The sequence below is a fragment of the Sander lucioperca genome, chromosome 12 (assembly GCF_008315115.2).
Source record: "Sander lucioperca isolate FBNREF2018 chromosome 12, SLUC_FBN_1.2, whole genome shotgun sequence".
Taxonomy (NCBI): domain Eukaryota; kingdom Metazoa; phylum Chordata; class Actinopteri; order Perciformes; family Percidae; genus Sander; species Sander lucioperca.
Window position 1 is genome coordinate 35309114 of NC_050184.1, and position 25712 is coordinate 35334825.

The 25712-nt window shown below is 39.4% G+C and overlaps 2 protein-coding genes across 3 annotated transcripts; both read left to right on the forward strand.

Moving 5' to 3' along the window:
• Positions 1-247: 247 nt before the first annotated feature.
• Positions 248-19259, forward strand: camk1gb (calcium/calmodulin-dependent protein kinase IGb). Of its 2 annotated transcripts, none has more exons than XM_036008042.1 (13): positions 248-452; positions 3259-3376; positions 8607-8732; positions 8906-8980; positions 9579-9717; positions 11205-11328; positions 11489-11564; positions 11854-11966; positions 12407-12485; positions 14201-14288; positions 16018-16352; positions 16447-16540; positions 18247-19259. In XM_036008042.1, the coding sequence occupies exons 1-12, from the start codon at positions 329-331 to the stop codon at positions 16502-16504; spliced, it is 1455 nt and encodes a 484-aa protein (XP_035863935.1). In that variant the 5' UTR covers positions 248-328; the 3' UTR covers positions 16505-16540; positions 18247-19259. The 2 variants fall into 2 exon arrangements, with proteins under 2 accessions (XP_035863935.1, XP_031146377.1); XM_031290517.2 differs by having other exon boundaries at positions 314-452; positions 3265-3376.
• A 4738-nt stretch (positions 19260-23997) lies between these two features.
• On the forward strand, positions 23998-25197 carry g0s2 (G0/G1 switch 2). Its single transcript, XM_031290543.2, has 2 exons — positions 23998-24154; positions 24541-25197. The coding sequence occupies exon 2, from the start codon at positions 24555-24557 to the stop codon at positions 24888-24890; it is 336 nt and encodes a 111-aa protein (XP_031146403.1). The 5' UTR covers positions 23998-24154; positions 24541-24554; the 3' UTR covers positions 24891-25197.
• Positions 25198-25712: the final 515 nt, after the last annotated feature.

Genomic DNA, 25712 nt, shown 5'->3' on the forward strand with positions numbered 1-25712 from the left:
TTTAATAAAGGGGTCCTTATTACAAAGCGGCATCCTGCTGTCAAATAATAATCAATACTACTGATCACCATGCATTTCAAAATGGCAGTCAAGCCTTCCAAACTGACCGTAACTGTGCATACCTGCGCACGCGCGTGCACATGTTGCTGTTTTGAATGAATCGTGCGGTTTTTGGAAATGCTGCGCAAGACGCGTCGTTTTCTATGTGAACCTGTAGCTGCATGCAGCAATGAGTAACCTACTGCAGCAGCACAGCAGCAGCAGCCTGAACTCCAGTCTCAATGAGCGCCTGTGACACTGGCAACAGGCCCTCCCCTCGCCCCTCTCCATGGATGTAATCTCTGACTTGCCAACAGGTACTTGTAAGATCTCAGACAAAGTAATCTCTCCAGACCTGGGTGAGCTTTTGGCAGGAGAGACAGAGCAGAGCTCCCACAGCGCAGAGTCTCTGGGTAAGTCTCAACCCCTCTCTACTTTTATCAATAAATCTCTCGCATCTGTTGTTTCATTACAGCTGCAGTTTTTCAGCCCAGAATCAGGTAGAGGGCCAGCTGGTGTTAGGGTTAGGGTTAGTCATTTGTATTCTGTGCGTAATTTGGGGTGTATTTTGGAGTCTTCTGCGTAACATTGAATGTATGAGTCCAAACTTGCCTATGTTTCACTATCGCTCAGACGTGAGAGCTGTTTGGTTTAAGCCTGATGTGAATATCTGATCAGTCGCCTTTTTTTTTTTTTGCCGCAGAGTGATCTTAGCATGAGAGTAGAGAAGAGGGGCTGCAGAACACCATCCACTGCCCGCTACTACATCAGATAGACAGTCTCTTTGCTTTCTGCGTTATTATCCTGCTGTCATTGACGCGTCAGGGTAAAAAAAACAAACGCGCGGGTCGATTGTAAACAGTCCTAAACAGTAGGACTCATCTGCAGAATAAAGATAATGTGGAAATATTTTTGCACAACAACAACAACACAGTAACCGCGTGTGATGTGGATCACTGCTGCAGGGTTTGACTGCAAATGAGTTGTGCATCGTTGCTTCTGGTTTTGAACAAATTCTCCAGCATGCAGTGCGTGTTTCTCTGCGTTACAGTGTGTGTGTCAGATACAGCTGAGTGTTCGGCTGCTCTGCTAAATAACAACACAACGTCGCGGTGAAAGGCATCCTTCCTGCGGGGGAAGCCAGACTAAACAACAGGGGGAGAAGTGCAAGAGCGTCTGTTGTGAGCGGGAAAGCCCAGACCCCCAGAGCTAATGTGTGTGTGTGTGTGTGTGTGTGTGTGTGTGTGTGTGTGTGTGTGTGTGTGTGTGTGTGTGTGTGTGTGTGTGTGTGTGTGAGAATAGACATTGTTTGAATCAATGTGGGGAGACTTTCAGAGATACATTAGAGTGCAAATGTCACGTCTTAAATGCATTAGGCTGCAACATATTAAAAAAATTAAATTAATGTAGATATGGATGGACTGGACAACAGGATTAAGGCCACATGTAAAAAATGTAGGAGTTTTTTTTTTCTTCTCAGAATTCTGACTTTGAACCTATGCTTTAAAATCAGAATTCTGAATATAAATTCCAAATTCTGACTTTAAACTCAGAACTCAAATACTTTTTTCACATATGGCCATAGTTTATGTTCAACGTGTATATTTCCTGTGGTAGTCGAGACATTTATTCTGTATTTGAAGTTATTTGTTCAAGGCTATCCTCCGGTATTTATAGCCTATACCTGTGACAAGGTCCGTTCTTCAGATCAAGAGTTAGCTACTAATCCCTTATATAACAGAAAGTAGGACAGGAAAGCAAACTGGGTAACCTGCTCATTTAAACTGCTCCTAATCCTTCTCAGTACATACAGTTTAATTGGATAAGTCATTCCTTCTAATCCTGAGAAAAAGTTCATTATTTAAGCCAAGACAAATATTTTGCTCAACATAAAACCTGAAAATGATCATCAGAGTTGTGTAATCATTTGGCAACAGCTTTTGAGCATTATTTTATTCTCAAATACACATTTTTCGCCTGCAGAAAAAAAATCGAGGCAACAGATGTCTCTTACTTTTCTCCTTGTTTGACATCTCTGACAGATTATTTATCCACACACTGTAGTACAGTATCATTTGGCTGTGGTTAGGGCTGGGTAGCAACATAGCGATATTATATCGACATCGAAATATGAGGCTAGATATCGTACTTAAGTATTTTGGATATCATAATATCGTGATTTTTCTGGTTTGAAGGCTGCATTACAGTAAAGTGATGTAATGTTCTGAACTTACCAGACTAACTAGCTGTTCTATTATTTGCCTTTACCCACTTAGTCGTAATTACTCCAGAAAGAGCAGAAACTTTATCTGCCACAGAGTGTCTTGTCAGCTTGATGTTGGCAAACGCAAGTTGCTTCTGCTACGACAGGGTTCTAAGGCCATTGTAGGAAAAATAATAATGTTACGGACCTGGGCGAGATGGGTAATATTCAGAGAAAAAAAAAATCTGAATTTCTAAGATTAAAAAAGATATGTAAATTTACAGAAAAAGAACTCAGATATTCTCTGAGATTAAAGTGGGCAATTTTCACACTTTCCAAAGTCATTCAGTGGGCCTGATTGGACCCTTTGGCTTGTATGTCTCCAAAGGACTTTCTTCCTATGATTATGATTAGAGGGAGCCTGCACCTGTAACTAAGTACATTTCCTCCAGTATTGTACTTAAATACAAATGTTGAGGTACTTGTACTTTACTTGAGTCTTTTCTTTTCATGCCCCTTTCTACTTCTACTCCGCTACATTTCAGAGAGAAATATTGTACTTTTTTCTCCACTACATTCATCTGACAGCTTTAGTTACTTTACACATTAAGATGTTTGCACACAAAACACATGTAGTTTATAAAATATGATGTTTTATTATAAATGAAACTAGCCAACAATATAATGCCCTACAAGTCCAGCTGAAATGATTACACCATTAAACACACAACTGTTTGGATCCTTTACATTTTCTAAAATGTGAGGATTTTTCTGCATTGAGTACTTTTACTTTTAATACTTTAAGTACATTTTCCTGACGATACATACATACTTTTATTTAAGTTACATTTTCAGTGCAGGACTTTTACTTGTAAGAAGAGTATTTTTACAGAGTGGTATTAGTACTTTTACTTAAGTAAAGGATCTGAATACTTCTTCCACCACTGACAATGAACCTTATCAGAACTTAATAAGACCTCAGTGTTGACGTCGATTCTTTTCTTTCTCCCGAATTGTGAAAGAAATCCCTGTGGAAGCGTCTGCCGACATGGGTCGTCAAGAGAGCGACCACGTGCGGAAGAAGGTCACTGAAAACATCCACGAGGTTTTCGACTTCATGGAGGAGTTGGGATCGTAAGTACATTTTATTCAATGTAAATCAGATTTATTTATTTACATACAAAGTAGGGTAACACTTTACTTGAAGGTATCTACATAAGAGTGACATGACACTGTCATGACACATGAACCCTAACCCTAACCCTAACCATAACTTGTCATGAAAAAAACCGAATGACACTTACTGACAGAAGCGTTACGTCATAAACGTTTGTGACTTGTTTATAATGTATATGACACGTTCATGACAGTGTCATGTCACTCTTATGTAGATACCTTCAAGTAAAGTGTAACCCAAAGTAGGGCTGGGCAATTAATCAAATTTTGATCGGGATTTCCATTTTGGCTCCTAACAATCACAAGAACAATGTAATAGAGAAAAACGATTATTTTGCACATTATGTTTTGCAAGTGAACTTTTATTTTGAAGGGTAATTCAAAAAGTTCAACGGGAAAAGTATAAAGGGAAATTTCACTATTCAAGGTGTTTTGACTGTTGATTTGTTTTAGTTTTTTTTAGTTCAATAAAGGCAACATCTTTCCAAAAGTCAATGAGTAATCAAATAATTGTGGTTTTAATATTGACCCAAATAATTGTGGTTATAATTTTTTATATATTCGAGCAGTCCTATTCATTTAAGAGATCTTGTTCAGTTTTATACTGTAGAATTTCTTCCTGTAGTTCTTGGTACCTCTGGGAATATAACTACTGAATATACAGTAAACTGGTGTTTGACTCTCCACGTGCTGTTTGAGTGGGAGGACAGATTCCTGGTTTGATTGGATTGGACATGAGGAGGCCTACTTTAACTGAGCTCTTAGACAACAAGACGCTCAGCGTCTGATGGTGCCTGGATGTGACTCAGCATAAGCAGTTCATTCACACACAAACACATAACTAAGAATATTTGGTCCACTTTCAGTTATGTTCACGTTGAATTGTGATACTCTGCTCACAAAAAAGAGAAGAAAAAAAATCATTTAATTTAATCAAATAGTTGATTGACAGAAAAATAATCAACACCTATTTTGGTAACCTAATAATCATTTAGGTCAAAATGCCAAACATCGTGGCCGGGATAGCTCAGTTGGTAGAGTGGGCGCACATATACCGAGGTTCATGCCTCGACGCAGAAGGTCCAGGGTTCGAGTCTGACCTGGGACGATTTCCTGCATGTCTTCTCCCCCTTTCGTTGCTTTCCTATCATTAAAAATGCCCAAAAAATAATCTTAAAAAAAAAAGCCAAACATCCTCTGGTCGGGTTTCGCTGCTTCTCTCCGTTCAATGTGATAATAAACTAAACATCTTTGGGTTTTTTTGTCAGCTGGTCGCCAAAAAACGATAACATTTGATAGCATCTCCTTTTGCTTTGGGCAATTGTGAACATAAGTTAATAGACAAGTACAATCATAAAACATAATACACCTTATGTGAAATGGGACATCCTGGTAAGCTATCTGAAGCTTGTGTAAAGGGGCACAGACACTAGCAAATAATACATATTGTAAATACTATCATATTGTTTGGATAAAAAAGGAAACATGTATTATACAGTATCATTTACAACCTATAAAAAGAAGAAACCCAAACTACCCTAACCATACCTAAGTGGTCCAAAGACATTTAATGCAGTCTAAGCACTGGTTAAATAGATCAACTGCAATACACATTAACCTATAACAAGTGAGAATAACAGTAGAAATGAAATCAAAAGATTTCAGCGTCACTTGTTTAGAAATCCCCAGCCGTTTGGAGTATTCAAGCTTTAACATATTTTAGCAGTAACTGTTGTCTTAGTCTCTTTTTAAAAGCAGACACAGACAAACATTTTTAATAGTGTCAACACTGATAATCAGCAGATGGTCTTCTGGCAATCTGGAGTATTTAGTGAGTGGCTGGAGAAAAGCAGATCACAGGCTATATATATATATATATATATATATGTATGTATATATAATAAAGGCTGCCAGTATGATGTCTGCGTGTTTCTGGAAAACAGAGGGGATCTGTACTGGGGGCCTCCTAAGTACAGTACAGGATATAATATGCGGCCCAATTAGTGTGCAGCAATTTCTTGTATTTCCCCAAACACTTTGTTAAACAACTGCAAGATTTTTATGGAAAATATGGGCAAAGATGTGTAAACAGTACTTACTTAAGTATCAACAATCAATTTCAAGAAAGAATGATGCTTTATTTTTCATTCATTCATTCAACCTTTATTTATACTCGAGAGATCATCAAGGGGGCGGCCCTCGTTTACGTCGTGACAGAGTGAACTCTCCTAGCTGTTTAGCCCGTTCTCAGTTATACCGTTTTTCGTCTTCCTGTCCCCCGTCACAATAAAAGGAAGAGAATCCAGATGAGACAGGAGATTGCCTTTAAACACTAAATACAGCCTTTCCCATTGGGCCTCATCACACTAGTAGTGTAAACAACATCCTCATTGTTTCCTGGCAATCAGGACGCAGTCTCTCCGCGGCTAAATACAACTCTCAAAAGGCACAGAGCAATTTCATTCTCTTCAACATTTTTGAATTTATCGCTCCCAAATGTACAAACTCAAGTTAGCACGCCAGTGATTTGTGATTGCCCTTTTGTCTTTTTGTTAAAAAAAATAAATAAAATAAAGATGCTATCTGGCGTTCGTGTTCAAGGCTTGATTGATGATTTCTCTTGAGAGTCCCAATGAGCTTCGAACAGTTATGACTCACACTGTGCTGTTGAATGAATACTCAGATCCTCCAGGACGCGTGTGTGTTGTTCCTTATTAGGGCTGCACAATATGAGGAAAATATGCGACAACGTTGGATACCATCGCGATAAAGATATTACTTGCACAAAATAAACAGATGTTAAAGTGTACTCAGTTCGGCATTTCTGTTGCTTTCAGTATTCTGCTAAAATACAACTAATTGCTTTTTGAAGTCTTATATCGTGTCTTTTATTGAACAAATTACCTAAAAAAAAAAAGGTCACAGTTTTCTGCTGATATTTTCTTTCAACACAAAAAAATCTCAGAGTAGACTTTCGCAATATGTTTATTGTGCCAGTTTATATCATGATGACGATTAAAAAAAAACGATACATTGTGCAGCTCTAATCCTCATTAGAGTACAATTCTTCATCCTTCATGGTCAGTGCCATCACCTTATAGCCAGAACTGTAGGAGCTTGTTTTTCCCAAGGATCCCTGCCGCAAATGCTCAGTTTCTGACCTTTGCTCCTAGAGCTCTCAGCCTGCCACGGTTCTATTACGTCAGGGATAAAGCGCCTAATCCACCTGGTAGAACACCTAGTCCCAGACAACGCTGAAGATAGCATGGACACAGAGCACAAAAATAAGCTGCTGACATGTGAATAGTTAAGCCACAGAGATATTCTTAATTGAAGCCCTTGATATCGCTATTTCTGACCTGTGTTTATTTTCATTCTGATGCGCTCCGAGAGATTGAGTTTTGATATGTCCTGTTAGTTTGTTTTTGTATTCCCTGTGTGTTGATGTTTGCTTTGCTTAGGTTTTGCCCTGTGTCCTTTTTATTCTTTGTTCTCGTTTTGTTTTTCTAGCTTTACTTCCTGATTTATTTTTGCAGTTCCCTCATTACTCACTATTCCCTATATAGTGTTTATTAAATAGTGAACTATACAGTACAGGGAATGACCAAACAAGATTTTGGACACTCAAAATATCGTTGCATCAGTAGTAGGGGTGCATGATATATCGACTCAATATTGTTATCGCGATATCACGTTGCGCAATATTATATCGAAAGTGTCTCAATAAGTATGCAATATTTAGTTTATTTTGTGGAGCGCTGCGTCCCGTCCGTTGGCTGTGTGGCTTAGTTGTGTTTGACTTAGAATCCGCTTGAAACGCTATAATGATCATCATTTCATTGGCCAGTTACCGTGCCACTAGCACATGTTAGTGCACGTCAGCGCCAGGTCAGCGCACGGGTCCACTACGTGACAAACCCTATGGAGCGTGCCACGTGTGTGCATATTTCAAGAGAGTGACAGTGTAAGTGAAGAAATAGATAGAGACAACAAAACGGAACGAATCAGAGAAGCAAAAGAAAAGTTGTGTCCTGTTCTCTTTATTTATTTATTTTATACTGTACAACCAGTAAAACATGTCCTGTTCTGTAGACATGGTCGTTATTTATTTATTCATGTTATACCAGTCCAATATGACTGTCAGTTGAAATAAACCTTGTGTTGTATTTGTTATGAATCTATTTTGATGCGTTTTCCCATAACGTTTGTAATTTTACATATGTTTAAAAATATCGAAATGAATATCGATATCGCAATATTCATAATCAATATCACAATATAACATTTTGTCAATATCGTGCAACCCTAGTCAGTAGATGCGCCAGTTATTTGTGTGACGGAGGCGGGCGCGCCCAGTATCATGTAAACAAACTGAATAAAAAATACTTCTAATACGTCCCTGAAACAAAGGAGCACTCAGGAGAATGATAAAAGGTTGTATATATATGTTGCATGTTACATTTCCACTGTTTAGAAACGAAAGCCCGCTCTATTTTTCCATTTCAGGCCTTCTGCTCCTTTTTCTCCTCGGGGAAAACACTACCGTGTTGCATTGTTGTATACGGGAGTAAAATGTAGGGTACATCATATGCACACTCAAATTAGCTGTGCATTGTGAGTATTTAATAGTGGACTAAATGGCAAACACACTATATAGTACACTATTTCTGTGATAGGGAACGGTTTCGAGCACAGCTCCTGTCTAGCTTTGTTTCCTGGTGAGTCAGATTATTCCCTGATGTGTTTCACATGTTCCTTTGCCCTCATGTCTCCTGTCTCTCATTACACCCTTGTTGCCTTGTGTATGCAATCTGTGTGCTCACTTTGTCTGCTGTCAGTTCATCGTTTCATATTATGTTGTTCTGCCGGTGCCTTGTGCCCTGCTTTCTTAGTGTTTTCTGGTTTCCTCTGATTTTTTTGGCCTGGCATGCAACTTGGATTGTAAATTAGTTTTGTTAATTAAAATCATTCCCACTCTCTGCTGCCTCCTCTTTTCCTCTCTGCACTTTGGGTCCAAATGTGCACCACCCGGGCACCAATACCCTGGCACACGGTTCAGGTCCCCATATTTTATTAACAATTCCTTGATTCTAAAAAAAAGGGAAGACTCTTTCTGTGATGTTTGAATGCAATCAGCGACTGCGTCGTCAATAACTCGTGCTCACTGTGTTGCTGCGTTAATGAACAGGGGGGCGTTCTCCGAGGTGTACATGGTGAAGGAGAAGAAGACGGGAAAGATGTTTGCCATGAAGTGCGTGAAGAAGAAACAGAAAAGAGACCTCAATCTGGAGAATGAGATCGCCGTGTTGAGACGGTAATTAGCATTCTGAGAGTTCAGCTTTCATTTCATATTCTCTCAGTAGTCAAGTGTGGAAAGGAACCACATTGATCAGCTTTCTCTTTTCAATGTTTATGTTGCAAATGTGTGAACTCTGCTGTGGGATTATGACATGTCATAACGAAAGCACCTTGTTTTTTTCTGAACAGAATCAAACACGACAATGTGGTGGGGCTGGAGGATTTATATGAAAGTTCGACCCATTACTATCTCCTCATGGAGCTGTGAGTTTTTTTTTTTACATTTTTACATTATAATTTAAAGCTATAGTGTGCAACTATTTAATATTAATGAACGTCATTCAAGCCATTGCCAAATGTGTTGATACAAAGCTAATTAAGACTATCAGCTCCACACAACTCTCTCTGTATTTCTCAGCATGGCTATGTTTACTAAATGGTGTAGTCTGGTGACTTTCACCCGCAGAAACTCGAGTGATTCGAGGCGTTTAACATCACCGCTGAGAAATGACAACAGCAGTGTTCAGCTTTGGAGACAAAGAGGACATAAAAATGGCAAGATAATTATCTTCTGAAAAGTCCATTGTGTTTAATTTAATCCTCTGTGTCCTCTTTGAATTTTATGGGATAAACACTACTAGCAACTGTGTGTGTGTGTGTGTGTGTGTGTGGGAGAGAGGGTGCGATCACGGAAGGCTTGCGTCACGCGGATGCACCGGCAGTGTTTTTGTCCATAATTCCTGTTAACAGTCTGTTGCGCAGTTTCAACAGAAACTGCGCACTATCGCTTTAAATGAGCAGATGAGCTAATTGAACTGAGATGTAAGATCACGTTGTGATGGTGATGGTGTCTTCTTCCCAGAGTTGCCGGCGGTGAGCTCTTTGACCGTATACTGGACCGGGGGGTGTACTCGGAGAAGGATGCCAGCAGCGTGATCCAGCAGGTGCTTCAGGCCGTTAGCTATCTGCACGAAAACGGCATAGTGCACCGTGATCTCAAGGTATGAATCATAAAGATTGAAAGTGTTTTTACTCCTAGTACACTTTTGGGAGAAAGCCACATTAGGACCTTGTATTTATTGTCTCTGTTGCATGTAATTTTATTACTTTGTATCTATCTGAAATAGTATGCTCACGTTGCTGCTTTGTAAGAATATTGTACTAAATATAGAAAAGGTTTATGCATTCTTACGCAAGGTTTAAATTACCTTCTAATTTATGAAGTAGCTTGACCACCTACAAACCACCTAGTCTCGCATTGCTAGACCTATCTCCACAGCGCTGTGGAGTAAGGTCTGGCTACACCAAAGATGCATTCTGGGATCGGAGAAAAAAAACGCTGTGGGTTGTGTGCATTTCTTTAAACCAATCACAATTGTCTTGGCTCTGCAAAATAGTCTAGGGAAGGAACTTGTTTTGGTGGAACATTTGCACCCCGCAAAAGAAAATGTCACATACAATATTAAATGAAGTTAACTGTTCACACAACACAGTAACATGAGATAATTAAATTAGCTGGATACATGGTTAAACCTCATTTGTTCTTACATGGTATTGTCGTATGTACTTGGTCCACAGCAGTCCCACCAATGGGTCCCAAAACATCCCAGTTAGAGAGGAAATGCCGTAAACATATTCTTTGTAAATCTTTACAATCATTCCCGGAAAGAACCAAGCAGGCCTGCCTTGTTGCACCATCCAAATTTTCTTCAAAACTTACCGTTTTCAGCGTGTAGCTTGCACACAACGAGCGGAAGGTGAGGGACATCTGCTGTCAGGCAATTATCCTGGAAATGTACTTATGTTGATCCAGACTACAAAGCACTTAATCCATCCATCAATCATCTATACCTGATTATCCTTTCCAGTGGCGCAGGGGTATAATATGAAACATTTAAATATTCTTAATATGACAATTCTTCAGAATGATAACTTCTACCTTTTAAAGCTTGAAGAAATAGTTTGACATTTTAAACACTTATTTGCTTTCATGCCAAGAGTGCATGCATGAGAAGAGCAATACCACTCTCATATCGCTACTGCTAGCAGACGTTCTCTTAGCTTAGCATAAAGGCTGGAAGCAGGGAACCAGCTAGCCTGGCTCTGTCCAAAGTTTGCTTACCAGCACCTCTAAAATCTCTAATTAACTCATCAAATCTTATTGGTTTAATCCATACAAAAAACAGAATGTAAAAACAGCAACTTTTGATTTAACAGGGGGTTATGTGCCTGATAATGTATTTCTCTGTAGCATCATATTTACTTTACAGACATGAGAGTTCTGTTGTTCATCTCATCTAACTCTCAGCAAGAAAGCGAATACGCGTATTTCCCAAAAAAGCAAGAGACTGCAAGACTTTTAGTGGTAAAGCTTCATTTATAGCAGTGTTATTTTTACAGAAAGTGAAATACAACACTTTGAGAAGTTGTTCATGGAGAACATCAGTGTGTGTACAGCTCTCCTGTCTGTCTGTCCGCCTCTGTGCAGCCAGAGAACATCCTGTACTTCAGCCAGGATGAGAACTCCAAGATCATGATCAGTGATTTTGGGCTCTCCAAGATAGTGGAGAGCGACATCATGTCGACCGCCTGTGGCACCCCGGGATACGTAGGTAAGGAGACCATCTGTGTCTCTGTAATGAATGATGTAAGGACGCTTATAAGAAATATAAGACACACAGCACAGACAATATGCAATATTTATAGCCACATACAGGCCTGATTAGAGAAATCATTGTCATAGCTTTGACCTTCTTTTTTTCTCACTTTCAGCCCCTGAGGTTTTGGCACAGAAGCCCTACAGCAAGGCAGTGGACTGTTGGTCTATTGGAGTTATCACCTACATCTTGTAAGAATAAAGCCATGGTGAATGTGTGCACACAGTAGTAGTAGCAAAAATTAGACTTCTAAGATTGTAAATCGGCCCAAGGTGTTTTTCTTAAGCGGCGAGATTTTCAGATTAAAAGCCACTGCTGGTCCTGCATGTTAAGCATGACACAGTTACCTAAATGCAGAATTACGCTGCAGTGATTGACCCATAGCACCACCTAGTGAGCATCTGCTATACATGATTTTTCTGTACATAAACATGTGGGGAACATTCCTTTTTCCTACAATAATAAATGGTTGTGTTTCAGACTCTGTGGATATCCCCCTTTTTACGAAGAAAGTGAAACAAGACTGTTCTCGAAGATCATGAAGGCGCAGTACGAGTTTGACTCGCCCTTCTGGGATGACATTTCTGAATCTGGTAATTAAATTGAGCATTTAGCGCAGACATCGTGTGTAGCCTGCTGCAGCTGCTTTATTCCTCCGTACAGCCTCAGCTAGGCCGTAACAATTCTAACATAATTGTCTTATCGCAATTTTTGTTTTTTTACATAATTGGTTTGTTTAACTGGAATTAATTGCTAACATTAGCTAAGGTCTGGAAAACTATATAATACTATAATATTGTCAATTTTATGTTAATTTTTGAAAATTCAAAAACTTAAATTTGTTTGGAAAAGTAATAAATAAATACATTCTTTTAAAGTTGACTGAAAGACACAATAATATTGTTAATGGCAATTATTTCTGAGACAATTAAATGTGTGTGTGTGTGTGTGTGTGTGTGTGTGTGTGTGTGTGTGTGTGTGTGTGTGTGTGTGTTCGTGTGTGTGTGTGTGTGTGTCTCCTTTTGATCTGCAGCTAAAGATTTCATTCGTAACATGATGCAGAAGAATCCCAGCATGCGCTACTCCACTGACCTGGCGCTCAGACATCCCTGGTGAGTGTCAATCATCAGCCTGGGAGGGTTCTGATACAAATATTAATAAATATTGGTTATGATCAGAGGTGGAAAGTAACGAATTACAATTTGGTTTTTTTTGTGTACTTCTACTTTTTAAAGTAGTTTTTAAAGTATTGTACTTAGCTACATTTGACATTGCATCCGTTACTGAGTAAAAAAATGTAATGTAAATAACAAAAATGTAAATAAAAAAATGCAAGGCAAAAAAGCCCCGCAAACTACCCTGCATGTTAAAAAAGTAACTAAGTAACTTTTGCTCTAAGTAAATTTTAAATGAGCTCCTTTTTACTTGAGTAGATTTTCATACCGGTAATTTTTATTTCACTTAAGTAAAATTTCATCAAAGTAACATTACCTTTCCTTAAAGGTCCCATGACATGCTGGTTTTTGGATGCTTTTATATAGGCCTTAGTGGTCCCCTAATACTGTATCTGAAGTCTCTTTTATATAGGCCTTAGTGGTCCCCTAATACTGTATCTGAAGTCTCTTTTATATAGGCCTTAGTGGTCCCCTAATACTGTATCTGAAGTCTCTTTTATATAGGCCTTAGTGGTCCCCTAATACTGTATCTGAAGTCTCTTTTATATAGTCCTTAGTGGTCCCCTAATACTGTATCTGAAGTCTATTTTATATAGACCTTAGTTGTCCCCTAATACTGTATCTGAAGTCTCTTTTATATAGGCCTTAGTGGTCCCCTAATACTGTATCTGAAGTCTCTTTCCCAAAATTCAGCCTTGGTACAGAATTACAGCCACTAGAGCCAGTCCCACAATGAGCTTTCCTTAGGACGTGCCATTTCTGTGTCTGTAGCTTTAAATGTTATTGAGGAGGAGAGAGGGGGGGCAAGGTGGAGGGTGGGGGTGTGGCCTTGACCAACTGCCATGCTTCGCTTGTTTTCAAGCCATGATGTCTCTCTCTTTCTCATGGGCGGGCCAAATTCTCTGGGCGGGCAAAGCAGAAAAAGGGGAGGTAACCTTTCCCCTTATGACATCATAAAGGGAAGATTCTAGATTGGCCCATCTGAGCTTTCATTTTCTCAAAGGCAGAGCAGGATACCCAGGGCTCGATTTATACCTATCACCATTTCTAGCCACTGGGGGACCATAGGCAGGCTGGGGGAACTCATATTAATGTTGAAAAACCTCATAAAGTGAATTTTTCATGCCATGGGACCTTTAAGTAGAATACTGTTGTACTCTTTCCTCCTCTGGTTATGATGCATTAAATTAAAAAAATAGTTTTCAAGTGTGCAATTGTCCCACCTTTTTACCCTTAAACTCATTTTATAATAAGTAAATAATTACAATTGCAACATAGTTGCATTTCTTGAGCAGGCTGTTCTTTTCCTAGTAAGTGTCTGTAGGCTACTGTACCATAGTTAAAATAACATGTAACACTTATTTTTTAACAATACTTTTTATTTCTTGAAAGTTATAGAAACCTAAAAGATTTCGTAGTGAGTTTGTTTTGCATTTTATTGTGCAGCTCTAATCCCAGACAGCAGTTATATTTTTCCGACAAGGGACAGTTAAAAACAATGTGTAAACATTTTAGTGACACTACACACTAAAGAAATAGGTACGATGTGCAGGAGTGTATGCACACAGTGTTGGGCCACACAGTAGGCTTCAGGACTAACGTCTACCTCGAAATTTATTTAAATGTCCTGTCCTACATCATCTGTTTTCCAGGATTATCGGAGAGACGGCCCGGAGTCAGGACATCTACTATTCCGTCAGTGTTCAGATCCAAAAGAACTTTGCCAAGTCCAAGTGGAAGGTCAGTCCTGATTTCTTGGCTCTGATGTGGTAAGCTCATTGAGGACCTGCAGTATTAACCAGGAGCCTACCTAAATCCTTCCTGATTAAGGACAGTTTAATAAGATATTATTCTGTAATCAACCCACTGATGGCTGATGTTGGGCTTTTACTGTCAGGGGAACCAAAGTGCACTTGATGGTTTAGCAGAACAAAAAGGCTCTAAAATATGAATCTATCGTCCAGAAAATCTAGTGTATGCTCAGGTTTGGGCAGTGGTGAAGATGTATTCAGATCCTGTTACTTGAGTGAAAGTATGTCAGTATCATCAAGAAAATGTACTTAAAGTTTTAAAAGTAAAAGTACTCAATGTAGAAAAAATCCTCACATTTTAGAAAATGTAAAGGATCCAGACAGTTGTGTGTTTAATGGTCTAATCATTTCAGCTGGACTTGTAGGCCGTTATATTGTTGGGTACTTTAATTTATAATAAAACATCAGATTTGATAAACTACATGTGTTTTGTGTGCAAAAATCTTAAAGTGCTCATTATGGCTGCCACCTCTTAGTCGATTAGTCGACTAATCGGTCGTTTTGGTCTTAGTCGACTAAGATTTCTTTAGTTGATAAGTCATTTTTTATGCTTATTCATGCTTAATTACTCATTTCCAAGAAACTTATGGGCACATTTCTGGTAAACACAAGATTTAAAGTGGTGCTTTTGCAGGATTAATTGTGGAGAAACTCAGTTTTACAGATGGTTAATTAACTACATTTATATTGTGCTTTTCTAGTCTTAACCACCTCTCAAAGAGCACAGCTCTGTCGATTACATCAACTAATCGATTAATCGACAAAATCATATAAGTGTTAGTCGACTAAGAATTTCTTTAGTTGAGGACAGCCCTAGTGCTCATATTATGCACATTTTCAGGTTCATAATTGTATTTAGAGGTTATATCAGAGTAGGTTTAGATGGTTTAATTTTCAAAAAACACCATATTTTTGTTGTACTGCACATTGCTGCAGCTCCTCTTTTCACCCTGTGTGTTGAGCTCTCTGTTTTAGCCACAGAGTGAGACATCTCACTTCTGTTCCATCTTTGTTGGGAGTCGCACATGCGCAGTAGCTAGGTAAGGACTACTAGCCAGTCAGAAGCAGAGTATGAGGGCGTACCAAGCTAGCAGCTAGGCGAGCATTATAACGTGTGTTACAAAGTGACGCACGGTCGTCACAGAAGTAAAGGCTGGACTACAATAGAGCTGTTTGGAGCAGTTTGTGAACAGAGTTTTCTGTTGGAGATGGTAAATCCCTTTGGTGTGGACTTTGGGCTTTTTCACTTTGTAAACCTATAACGTGCACAAAAAAGATATATAACACAATAAAGGAAAGGGAAAAAGCCAAAAAGCATAATATGAGCACTTTAATTTGTTACGTAACTTGTAACTAAAGCTGTCAGATGAATGTAGTGGAGTAAAAAGTACAATATTTCTCTCTGAAATCTAGTGGAGTAGAAGTAGAAAGTGGCATCAAAAGAAAAGACTCAAGTACCTTAAATTTGTACTTAAGTACAGTACTTGAATAAATGTACTTAATGACATTCCACCACTGGATTTGGGGTTGCAGAGTGTCAGTCTCCGTCCTCCAGACATCATCATGCAGTTCCTGTAAAGCGAAGCTTTGTGTAGTGTGTACGGCTCTCAGATCTCTTTTTAAAACCTCTGGTCTGTGTTATCTGTTCTCTTCCACAGCAAGCCTATAACGCTGCAGTAGCCATCAGCCACATGAAGAAGCTGCAGCTGGCTGCAAGGCAGCCCAGTATCCCAGACATCAAGGTGGTCGATTTGTCCTCCCCGAAGAAAAGCCACATACGTCTCGATCCAGACAAACTGGACCCCAAGCTGCCGGGGATCAACGGCACAGTAAGCGGGACGCATCACATGTCCCTGCCCACGAGTCCCTTGGACCCAAAGAGCCATTATCACACACTGAAGACCACTCAGAGTCAGGCCGTCCCGCATCACGCCCCCTCTATGGCTGAGCAGAGCAAGAACATCTACCACTCAGAGCCCGCCAACCTCAACGGGTTGGTAACACTTTCATCTGATGGTTTGAATGTTCACTTTTGGGATATCACAGCAGGACTGAGACATGCTGACACTTTTCTCTTCTGCTTTCAGGTATGGTAAAACCTGCAACAGCAAGGCTGTACAGACCGGAGTGTGCTCAGTCATGTGAAGGCTGCAGGAAGTTTACATGGAAACATTTTACTTGGTAGGTTCAAGTAACACATTAGCATGTCATACAAATACCTTGTAGTACAAGTTATAATTGTATTTGAATGCCCTAACTATTAACGTTTACACATTTGAAATTTGATATGCCAACACCTTTCCGGCGCACGTGTACCGAGTCGACCGTTCTTTGGGATATGTTTTCATGCTTTCCTGATTAGCTTATAATGCTAGTCGTCGGGGCACGGGTAAAGAAATAAAAAAAAAAAAGAAATCGCTATATCTACACCACTAACAAGGCTCAAAACAGCACCACACTTCCACTGTAGCATAATGAGGGTCCCTACATGTGGTTTACAGCAAGCATTGGAAGCATTGAGAACTTTGTAAATGTACAGACAGTTTATTACAAAGATAGATTATAAAGACAGTTGCTATCACGAATACAAGCAGGTGCCATCTTGGGAAAACAACGTGCAACCAGTAACCAGTAACATTGCTTAAGCATGGCGTTAGTCGTTCGACTGGTCATGACTGTTTTCCCAAGATGGCGCCGCTTGCATACGTGAACGGTACTGTCTTTATAAACTATCTTTTTAATAAACCATTTTATGACTTTCTTCATATCGCCCAGCTCTAGTTAGTAGAATCAGAAAAATGATTTATTGCCAATGAAGTAAACCTAACAAGGAATTTGCCTTGGTGTTTGGTGCATACATAAACATATTAAACATTAATATGAAATAAACAATAAATACAGAGACAAATATTTACATTATAGCTGTTTAGAAGCATGTATAAGCACTATTTAAACATTTAATAATTGGTTTATAACACACTATAATGAATCTTTAAGCAGATATAAGTGTATAAGGGGGGGGATATTATAGTGGGGGGTCTAGGTGTCCTCCCCAGGGAAGTATGGAGCATCAATGACTTCATTTCCTGTATTCGGATACACTTTTATGCATACCTTTATTTAGCCTATGTGAAGAAGAAAAACAGATGACAATTCAAAATATATCAAAAATATAATGGAAAATATCTTGTTGCGTGTCATTGGGCATTTTTAAGTGGGTATATGGAAATCCTGGAGCTTTCTTAGTGGGTATACTGCTTATACCTGCGTATCACGTAGACTACACCACTGCAACCAATCTACAACGCTGTTCACTTAGTCTAGCCTAAATAATGAATGCGGTCAGCAGGGGCCAACATCCCCAAGAGTAAAGGGCTGACCTCTCAAGACTGGCCTTTCACCTCAGACCTTTCCTGTAACTTCCTGAAGAAGGCTGACGCCGAAACGCGTTAAAGTGATGTTTTTAATCTTATTCTAGTTAGCATGTGCCAGATATGCCTTTTTTCTAAAGGTGAGTGCCTTGGATGTTTTTCTTGATGCTCACATTTATTATATTTGCAAAGTATCCTGGAACATATAATTATTTATATTGTAGAATACAGTGTGACAGTATACCAGCATGCATGATACCAGGACCCTGAAACTGAAGCAGCTTAATGGAATTCAGCCAGTAGTAAATGTATTATTTACACCTCTGCTTGTTTGTACTCTGACATGTTTGGTGACGTCAAATAAGTCCCAAATAGGCGCAGGGCCTTTTAATGACATGCTGTTTGACAGTGTACTGTATGTCCATATACTGTATATGTTTGACTGGAAAGGTGCTGTGCATGTTCTGTGTAGTTTCAGCTCGTGTCTCACTCTGAGTGTGTTTCTGCCCTCTGCAGGTCAGTGTAGCTGTGCTGACTCAGCGTGGAGCTGTTTTGTGTCGGCAGGCCCCCCTCCCCCCAACCAGTACTGGGAATGACAAGTGGTTAATCCTCTGACGGGCCCAGACGGTCTGCGAGGTCCATACAGTCAGTGGGACTTTTTTTTATTTTTGGAAAGAGTGCCTATAAAGTTTCCCGACAACCACACAGAAGCACACACACACACACACACACACACACACACACACACACACACACAGCTTTCAGATGCAATACTCACTTTAACTCAGATGCACAGGGTAGACTTGAGTGAAAGTGGCTAGATGAGCCAGTATTGCTGCTGCTGAATGTCCAGCTAATTCAGTGTGAAGCAGCCCCGGCCCTCTGATGTCATCAAGGCTTTATAATTATCACGCTTCCTGTTTTTTTTTTTATCAGGGAGAGTTTGATTCATCAGTGCACACTTAGTGTCCAGGTTTATTAGGACTGTGGTTACATGTTTAAGAAAATACACACAATGCAATAAGACAAATTATTGTACTTCATGTGTTGAATATTACCAAACCTCCATAAACGCAATGAAATGTATGGAAAACCTGCATGCTTACTAGTTCAAATAAGCCATACTGGTATAATCTATTCTGTTATGTTTGTTTGTTGTTCGGGTTTTTTTTCTAAAGTATTTTCTTCTTCTTTTTTATTAAATGATAATGATAAAAAAAGCTATAAGACAAAAAAAACATAGTATATGTTTAAACTGATAAATTATTACCAGTGTAAATGTCACGAGTATATCCATAACTTGCCAACTCCTAGCTCTCACATGCCATCAAGCTGCTAGAATATAAACTGTCATTTATATTCACTGTAATAGATGTTTCTCATCTTATTGTAAGTGGATCATGCTGCAGTCTTTTTGTTTCTCTCCAGCTGTATGTTGCTTTGTGTTGATGCATTCAACAGATGTTGATCTAGTCCATGTATTATGATGGGATCCCTGTATGCTCATTAATAAAGCATTTTTCTGCCATTTTATTTGTCCTGATTCTCTCTTTACTTTTTGGAAAAATGACTCCCCACAAACCGTTGAACAATATATGATTAATACATAAAATAGAATAATTATAAAAAAGCTGCAAATGTTCATGGGCTTACATGTATCATTACGCATGCAAATACTTTGAAAGATTAATGAAAAATGATCAACATTTTGTTTTTATCCCCACTAAAACTTCATGTCCCTGGCTGGTGAACTTTTGGGCTGAGGTTTTTCTTTTTGTAAGCTCTTTTTTTTTGTAGATTTTCCTTGCAAAGGAATCCCCAAGACTGCAGAGTTGGAAGTATATTGAATATTGTACATGTTCATATTTGTTGAATATTCTTTTGCTTACGGCAAGAAAATGTACAGTAACGTAGCTGCACATTGGCTCTGAATTAAAAGAAGCGAGTGAAGTAGAAAAAATGTACAGTACGTACTGAAAGCACAGACAAAAACAAATGTCCTCTTAGGCCTGAAAGAAAGTAAAACTGTAATGTGTTTAATGTTTATGTTGAGTCATGACGCAATGAAATTATTATTAATCCATCTGCTCGTTATCATTTTAATATATCTATTTTATCTTGCAACTATTGCAACAAATGTTTGCTAAAAAATAACACCTTTTGCCTGATTCTGTGACCTAAAATTGTGTCCCTTTTTAAGCTGACCTCCAAACCAATTACCAGGCTGTACTTCTTCAGTAGATTAGATGGCATATCGACCCTTAAAGCTCAGCCAGGATTACCAGTTCATGTAAATTACAGTCAGCCAGCAGATACATAACATGTCATGTAACCAAGTTCAAACTGAAAGATTCAGTTTTAATCACAACATATGAATCTGGATCAGAAGCTGAAATCCTCACCAATGTTTTGAAATGTGGTTGCCTTATAGCCATATAATCTAGGGTCATATTCAGTTTTCCCTGTCCTGCAGTTTACTGTAAGCCCTGGCCTTGGGTCACCAGCATTTACTAACATGGAAACAATAGGAAGAGCCTACATTTTAATAATGTAAAATTAAATTAAAAAAACTGATCATATATCACTTTCAATGCCAATTGTAAAGCCAATTGTATGTCCCTGCAAAACCTAATTAAAAAGTGTTTGGGGGGGAAATACGGATTATATCACTCTAAGATTAAGCTTTTAAATGACAGCAACAGCCGAAAATCACTGTGTGGAATTCCTTTAGATTTGTACACTTCTTTTTCTTTAAGCTTTAACATTAAAACACACAGACACACACACACACACACACACACACACACACAAAAAAAACCAAGACATTGTTGACTTGGAGAAATCCAAGAGACAGACTGTCTATTCAGGCAAAAGAAGCCAGAAATATGGGGCAAAGGTCTCCAAACAGTCTCCACCTTTTCCCAGCAGGGGCAAACATTATTGGCCAGAATCCAAACTCATTTGTAAAGAGTGCATTATTGTGAAGTGGTATTACCAGCAATGTTTGTGGAAAGGCTGCGCTCCAAAACTGACTAACAGGTTGTTCTGGAGTTTCATCGTTGCTGAGCAAGAGTTCAAATGTTGCTCAAAGAGTAGTTTCACCATAGGTTGTTCATTTTAAATGATGATCATGTTCACCATTGTTTCTTTTAGTATTATTTTGTAACCTTTGTGGCCCTCTCCTCACTTCAAGGCATTGTCTGTCAGTTGGTACAACAGCACGGCTCACAGATGATCAACACTAAGAGTCTACAGCCATGCTATAGCAGCTCTGTGAGGAGGAAGTTGAGCTACATGCTCACATAAGTATGCTAACATGTTGACAGTGATAATGCTAACATGTTGATGTTAGCAGGTATAATATAATATCTTTATATGCAGTCTATGGGTATAACGCTTACCATGTTCACCTTGTTAGTCTAGTGGGGTTCGGCAACCTTTTTATTATGAAGTGCCATTTTAAAATTAATCAGCCATATCAGCTATAAGTCTGACATCATCTACCCAGCCCGCTAAGGCAGTGTTTTATTTTTTTGCCATTGGTTGAGCTAAGGTTGTTGACCCTAGTCTAGCATGTTAGCATGCTAACATTTAGGCCCACAAAGTAAAGCTGAGGCGGATGGGAATGTCATTTGTATAGCAAATATTGGAGGAATCAAACATTTTATTGATGATGGTGCTAGAAAAAAAGTTAGGAAATCACAAAATGTATACAATTCATGCCATAGTACGGGAACATGATGTCTATACCAAACTTTCATGGCAATCCAACCAATAGTTATGCAGACATTTCACTCAGTGCGTTTGCAGTTTAACAAAACAATTATATTCGGGTTAAGGCAATACCCCCGTTTTTTTCAAACGCCATGGAACACCTTACCCCAGCTAAAATGGGAGTTTTCATTTCCCGGTTTACAGACCTAGATAACTTCTTTAGTAACTATACACCTTAACCGGGGTGTGAAATTACGAATCCCACTATGGCCACGCCACGAAGCAGCTCGATTGGTTGGGGTTAGGCATTTGACCTTGAGTGGTTAAGGTTAGGATAGCCGATTGGTCAGGGGATAGGACCTGAACAAATCGGGTTATGTTACCTTGTGTAAGCATGGATGCCTGGCCAATAAATGCTATTGAAGGGCGGGTGTTGGCGTGGCCATAGTGGGATTCGTAATATCACAACCGGGGTAAGCTCAGGTTACACGTCTGCGCCGTAGTGGTTTTTTACCCGGAAATAGATGAGAGCTGTTGGAAGCAACAGCGGCAAAAACAACAACAACAACACAAGCTTTAAACCTTTAAACCCACGGAGGACTTTGCCTTGGCAAGTGCTGCCAAGAAGACCCATTTCTGGATGGACGAGGAGACACTAAAGTTGTCCATGTTCTCCCTGCTCTCCAAGTTGTTGTGATTATGACAAAGGTCAACTGAAAAAGAAAAGCCTTATTTCAACCAGTTGTAGGTTGGCAGAGCACCACCTACTGTACCGGAGGTAGAGTTACTCCGTCATTCTTCCCTTTCTTCCCAACTCATGTATACGGGGAGAACTAGCATAACCCGGTTATTCACTTAACCGGGGTAAGACCATACCCTGGTTACTGCTGCATGTAAACGCACTAACTCAGAACCACAAACGTCCTGAAGGGACCATGAATGTGTGCACCAAATTCCACAGCAATCCATTCAATGGTTGTTGAGATATTTCAATAAAAAACTAAATGTCAATGACATGGTGGTGCTGAGGAAAAGTCAGGGGATCACCAAAGTAATCGGGATACATTGTCTGGGGACCATGAATGTCTGTTCCCAAAGGGCAATCCATCCGATAGTTGTTGAGGTGTTTCAGTCTGGCCCACAGTGGTAAACTGACAAACCAACCGACACTGCCAATCCCAGAGATTTCCAGTGGGTCAACACTGAACGCCGTGCCAATAATGACAGAAAGCCAATGCATCACGCACCTGTGAGAGCCAGCCCTCCAGGTGCCACTCCAAAAAGTGCGATTACTAGGTCCAGTTTTTTTTCGAAAAACTAGAATGTCAAAAGACTAGGGCAACTCCAAAACAAATGGTACGGAGTGGCTTCATCCTGATGGCAGCGGCGGGAACAGGTTATTAAACTAGATTATATGTTATGGTACGAAGTGCCTCTAACATCTGGCGTGCAGATGTTGAACAGACATGCAGACTTCTCGCCTGTTGTCATTTTCACTGAGTGCAGATGACACATGTCTCTCTGTGACGAAGGTCAGACACATTTCACAACTTGCACATCTGACCTCACTCCCTCCTCTTTGGCAGTGAAGGGTACGAGGTCAAAGGGCAGAGGGTTTCAGACAAATACACACACACACACACACACACACACACGTTAACCCCTGCAACCTCTCACTTTGGAGCTTCATGGTCAGCGCCATGGTAGGGGGCGAACATGATTGGAGGTGGATTCTATTGAGCCGTTTCTTCTAGTAAACCTTATCTCCCAGTGTTCAATAAGGGGAATTCCATTTGTAGCAGTGCTGCTGTCAAACAATGCCTTCCAGCCAACACATGTGAGGATCAATATTTATTGTAACAAGCCACGCAACACCAACCAACCACTCTTGTTGTTCAATGTTCAGTCACATGGGAAATATTTGAATGTTGATTGATGCTGATTTATCTTCATTCTGTATCAGGAATGAGCATGGTTTTGATTTGATTGATTTGATTTGATTTATTTTGGATTTGACAGACAACACAATCCAAAGGATAACATGTTAAAGTGTGAACACTTATTTCCAACATGGTCCTTGGTGTTAGAACATTTAACACATGACAAAGACCTATTGCAGGACAAAGACAATAACATTTAAAATACATCATCCAAGTTTCAAGAGCATTCTAAAATCAGAAAATCACAGATCACATAAAATAATCAGTCTACTCTAATTAAAAAGACTGGTTACTCTATTCCATAAAAATGCCTTAACCTGATGTCCAAAAGACCCTCTGGTATTTACAATTTTGAGGGAAAGCGGCAGATTATTCCACAATGTTATACCTGTATAGAAAAAAGCACTTCTGTATCAGGAATGAGCATGGTTGGAGCTCTTTTTGAGACAGTTGGTAGATAGATAGATGGCTAGATCTGTATCTGTGGCAACACATGCAGACCTCATGTGATGTCACAAGCACAGTTTCCCCTACAGGGAATATTTGCTTCACTTCTTGCCCTAGAAACTCATGCCCTTTTACCCAAACAAGCCCTAATCTCCAAAAAGCGATTTCAGTAGCCTCATGAATATGCATTCTGTCATCACTGTGGGAGTTAACCTCGCTCCATTAGTGTTTAAATTGCAGGACGTGCCCTTGTCTTTCTGCCTGCAAACGCCTGACTGGGGGAACACTGAGGAAAAAGGCAGAGCTTGGGGTCTGCTGCAAAAGTGAGTATCTGCCTCTCAGTATCAGCATTTTATGTTTATAGTTTTATTTTAGGATTTCCAAAGTAGGCTACTTTGTTTACAACACTTTATCAAAAGAGTTGTTGCAAGTTACATGTGTTGCTGCTTTTTCTCTATTGCACTTCACACTTTTAGTATATTTACTATGGTATATATGGCATTGTGTGTATTTATTATATTTTCTACTTGTCAGAACTAATCCTTATGCTTTTAAATTGCCCCCAGGGGATAAATAAAGCCATGTCATTAGAATTGAATTGAATTGAATTGAATTGAATTGAATTGAATTGAATTGAATTGAATTGAATTGAATTGAGAGTTTTTCTGACAATTTTCTATAACTAAACTTCTGTGTTTTTTTTCGACAGACTAATCACACACTATGGAAACCATTGGCGAGATCATCCCCTTCGCTAAGGAGATGCTAAACCAGAGGCCAGGCCGGAGCATGTTGAAGATCTACATGCTTGGCTCCACTCTGGCCATGCTCGGAGTCGTTGGCGGACTGGTGGAGACTGTTTTGCTGCCATTTGTGCAGGAGCAGGAGACTGTTGATGAGGACACGTCAGCAGAGCAGATTGGGGAGATGATGATGAAGAAGGAGAAGCACACTACCTTGGTTCACCCTGAAAGTGTGGACGTGCTGGAGACAGTAGAGATCAAAGCCAAACATGCGACTGTTTGGCAGAGAAACTCCAACCGCTTACATGCTTCTTAAAGAAACCCTCCCCTCCTGGTGTAAATGGACACTTGCAATGTTAATGCTAATGGTGGTAAATTAAATCACCACATTGAACGGGTCACTTTGTACCCGTTCTTTTATGTCAGATTTGGTTGAATATGCAATTTGCCCCCGTTGACTGGAAAAAAAATGAGGAGATACACTGAAAACTGCAGGGTACAGTAATGTCTGGCTGCTGGGCAGCAGATATTTGTGGATGTGACTTGATGAATGTGTTGGGAAAGAAATGGAACTTGTGTGATTAAATTCATTTTGCACTCTAATAAAGCTATTTTTCGGCTAGCAACTGTTTCAGGTCTTATTTTAGAGTAATTTTAGAGAGAACCATGGCACATTTGATCTTCTGTGTGGGAAATGTAGGCTATGCTTAGGATAGAGATTGTTGTTAAAATTACAACAGCATAAAAATAAAAACAATAGAGTCATACATGTAAAGTGTATAATGAATACAGCTAACACCAGTGCCTGATAGAATAACTACAAAATAAGTAAAAATGTAGTTTAATAAGTAAACTAAAATAGAAACAAAATATCCTTGTACACTGATGATATTCTGTTATTTAAAAATGTGACACTCATGTGGGTGATTTACTTCATAGTTATGTTCTCTGTTGCAAAATACAAGGTTACTGGAGTGATGTCTTTAGTTTCATTCCAAGGTGTTAAATATTCAAATTGTCCCAGATCCAGTTTTAGTAATCTTAGGGATATCCAATGAAGCAAAGAGACTGACACTGGTGCAACAGCGTTTCTTGGCATATGGAATTCTCACTGCAAAGAAGTGTATCCTCTTATTCT

What these genes read in the sequence shown, in the direction of transcription:
- camk1gb (XM_036008042.1), top strand. Translation starts at nt 329, where the DNA reads ATGGATGTAATCTCTGACTTGCCAACAGGTACTTGTAAGATCTCAGAC. An exon ending in TTGCCAAGTCCAAGTGGAAG is followed by an intron (nt 14,289 to 16,017) that starts GTCAGTCCTGAT and finishes TCTCTTCCACAG; the next exon opens with CAAGCCTATAACGCTGCAGT. An exon ending in GAGCCCGCCAACCTCAACGG is followed by an intron (nt 16,353 to 16,446) that starts GTTGGTAACACT and finishes TTCTGCTTTCAG; the next exon opens with GTATGGTAAAACCTGCAACA.
- g0s2 (XM_031290543.2), top strand. Translation starts at nt 24,555, where the DNA reads ATGGAAACCATTGGCGAGATCATCCCCTTCGCTAAGGAGATGCTAAAC.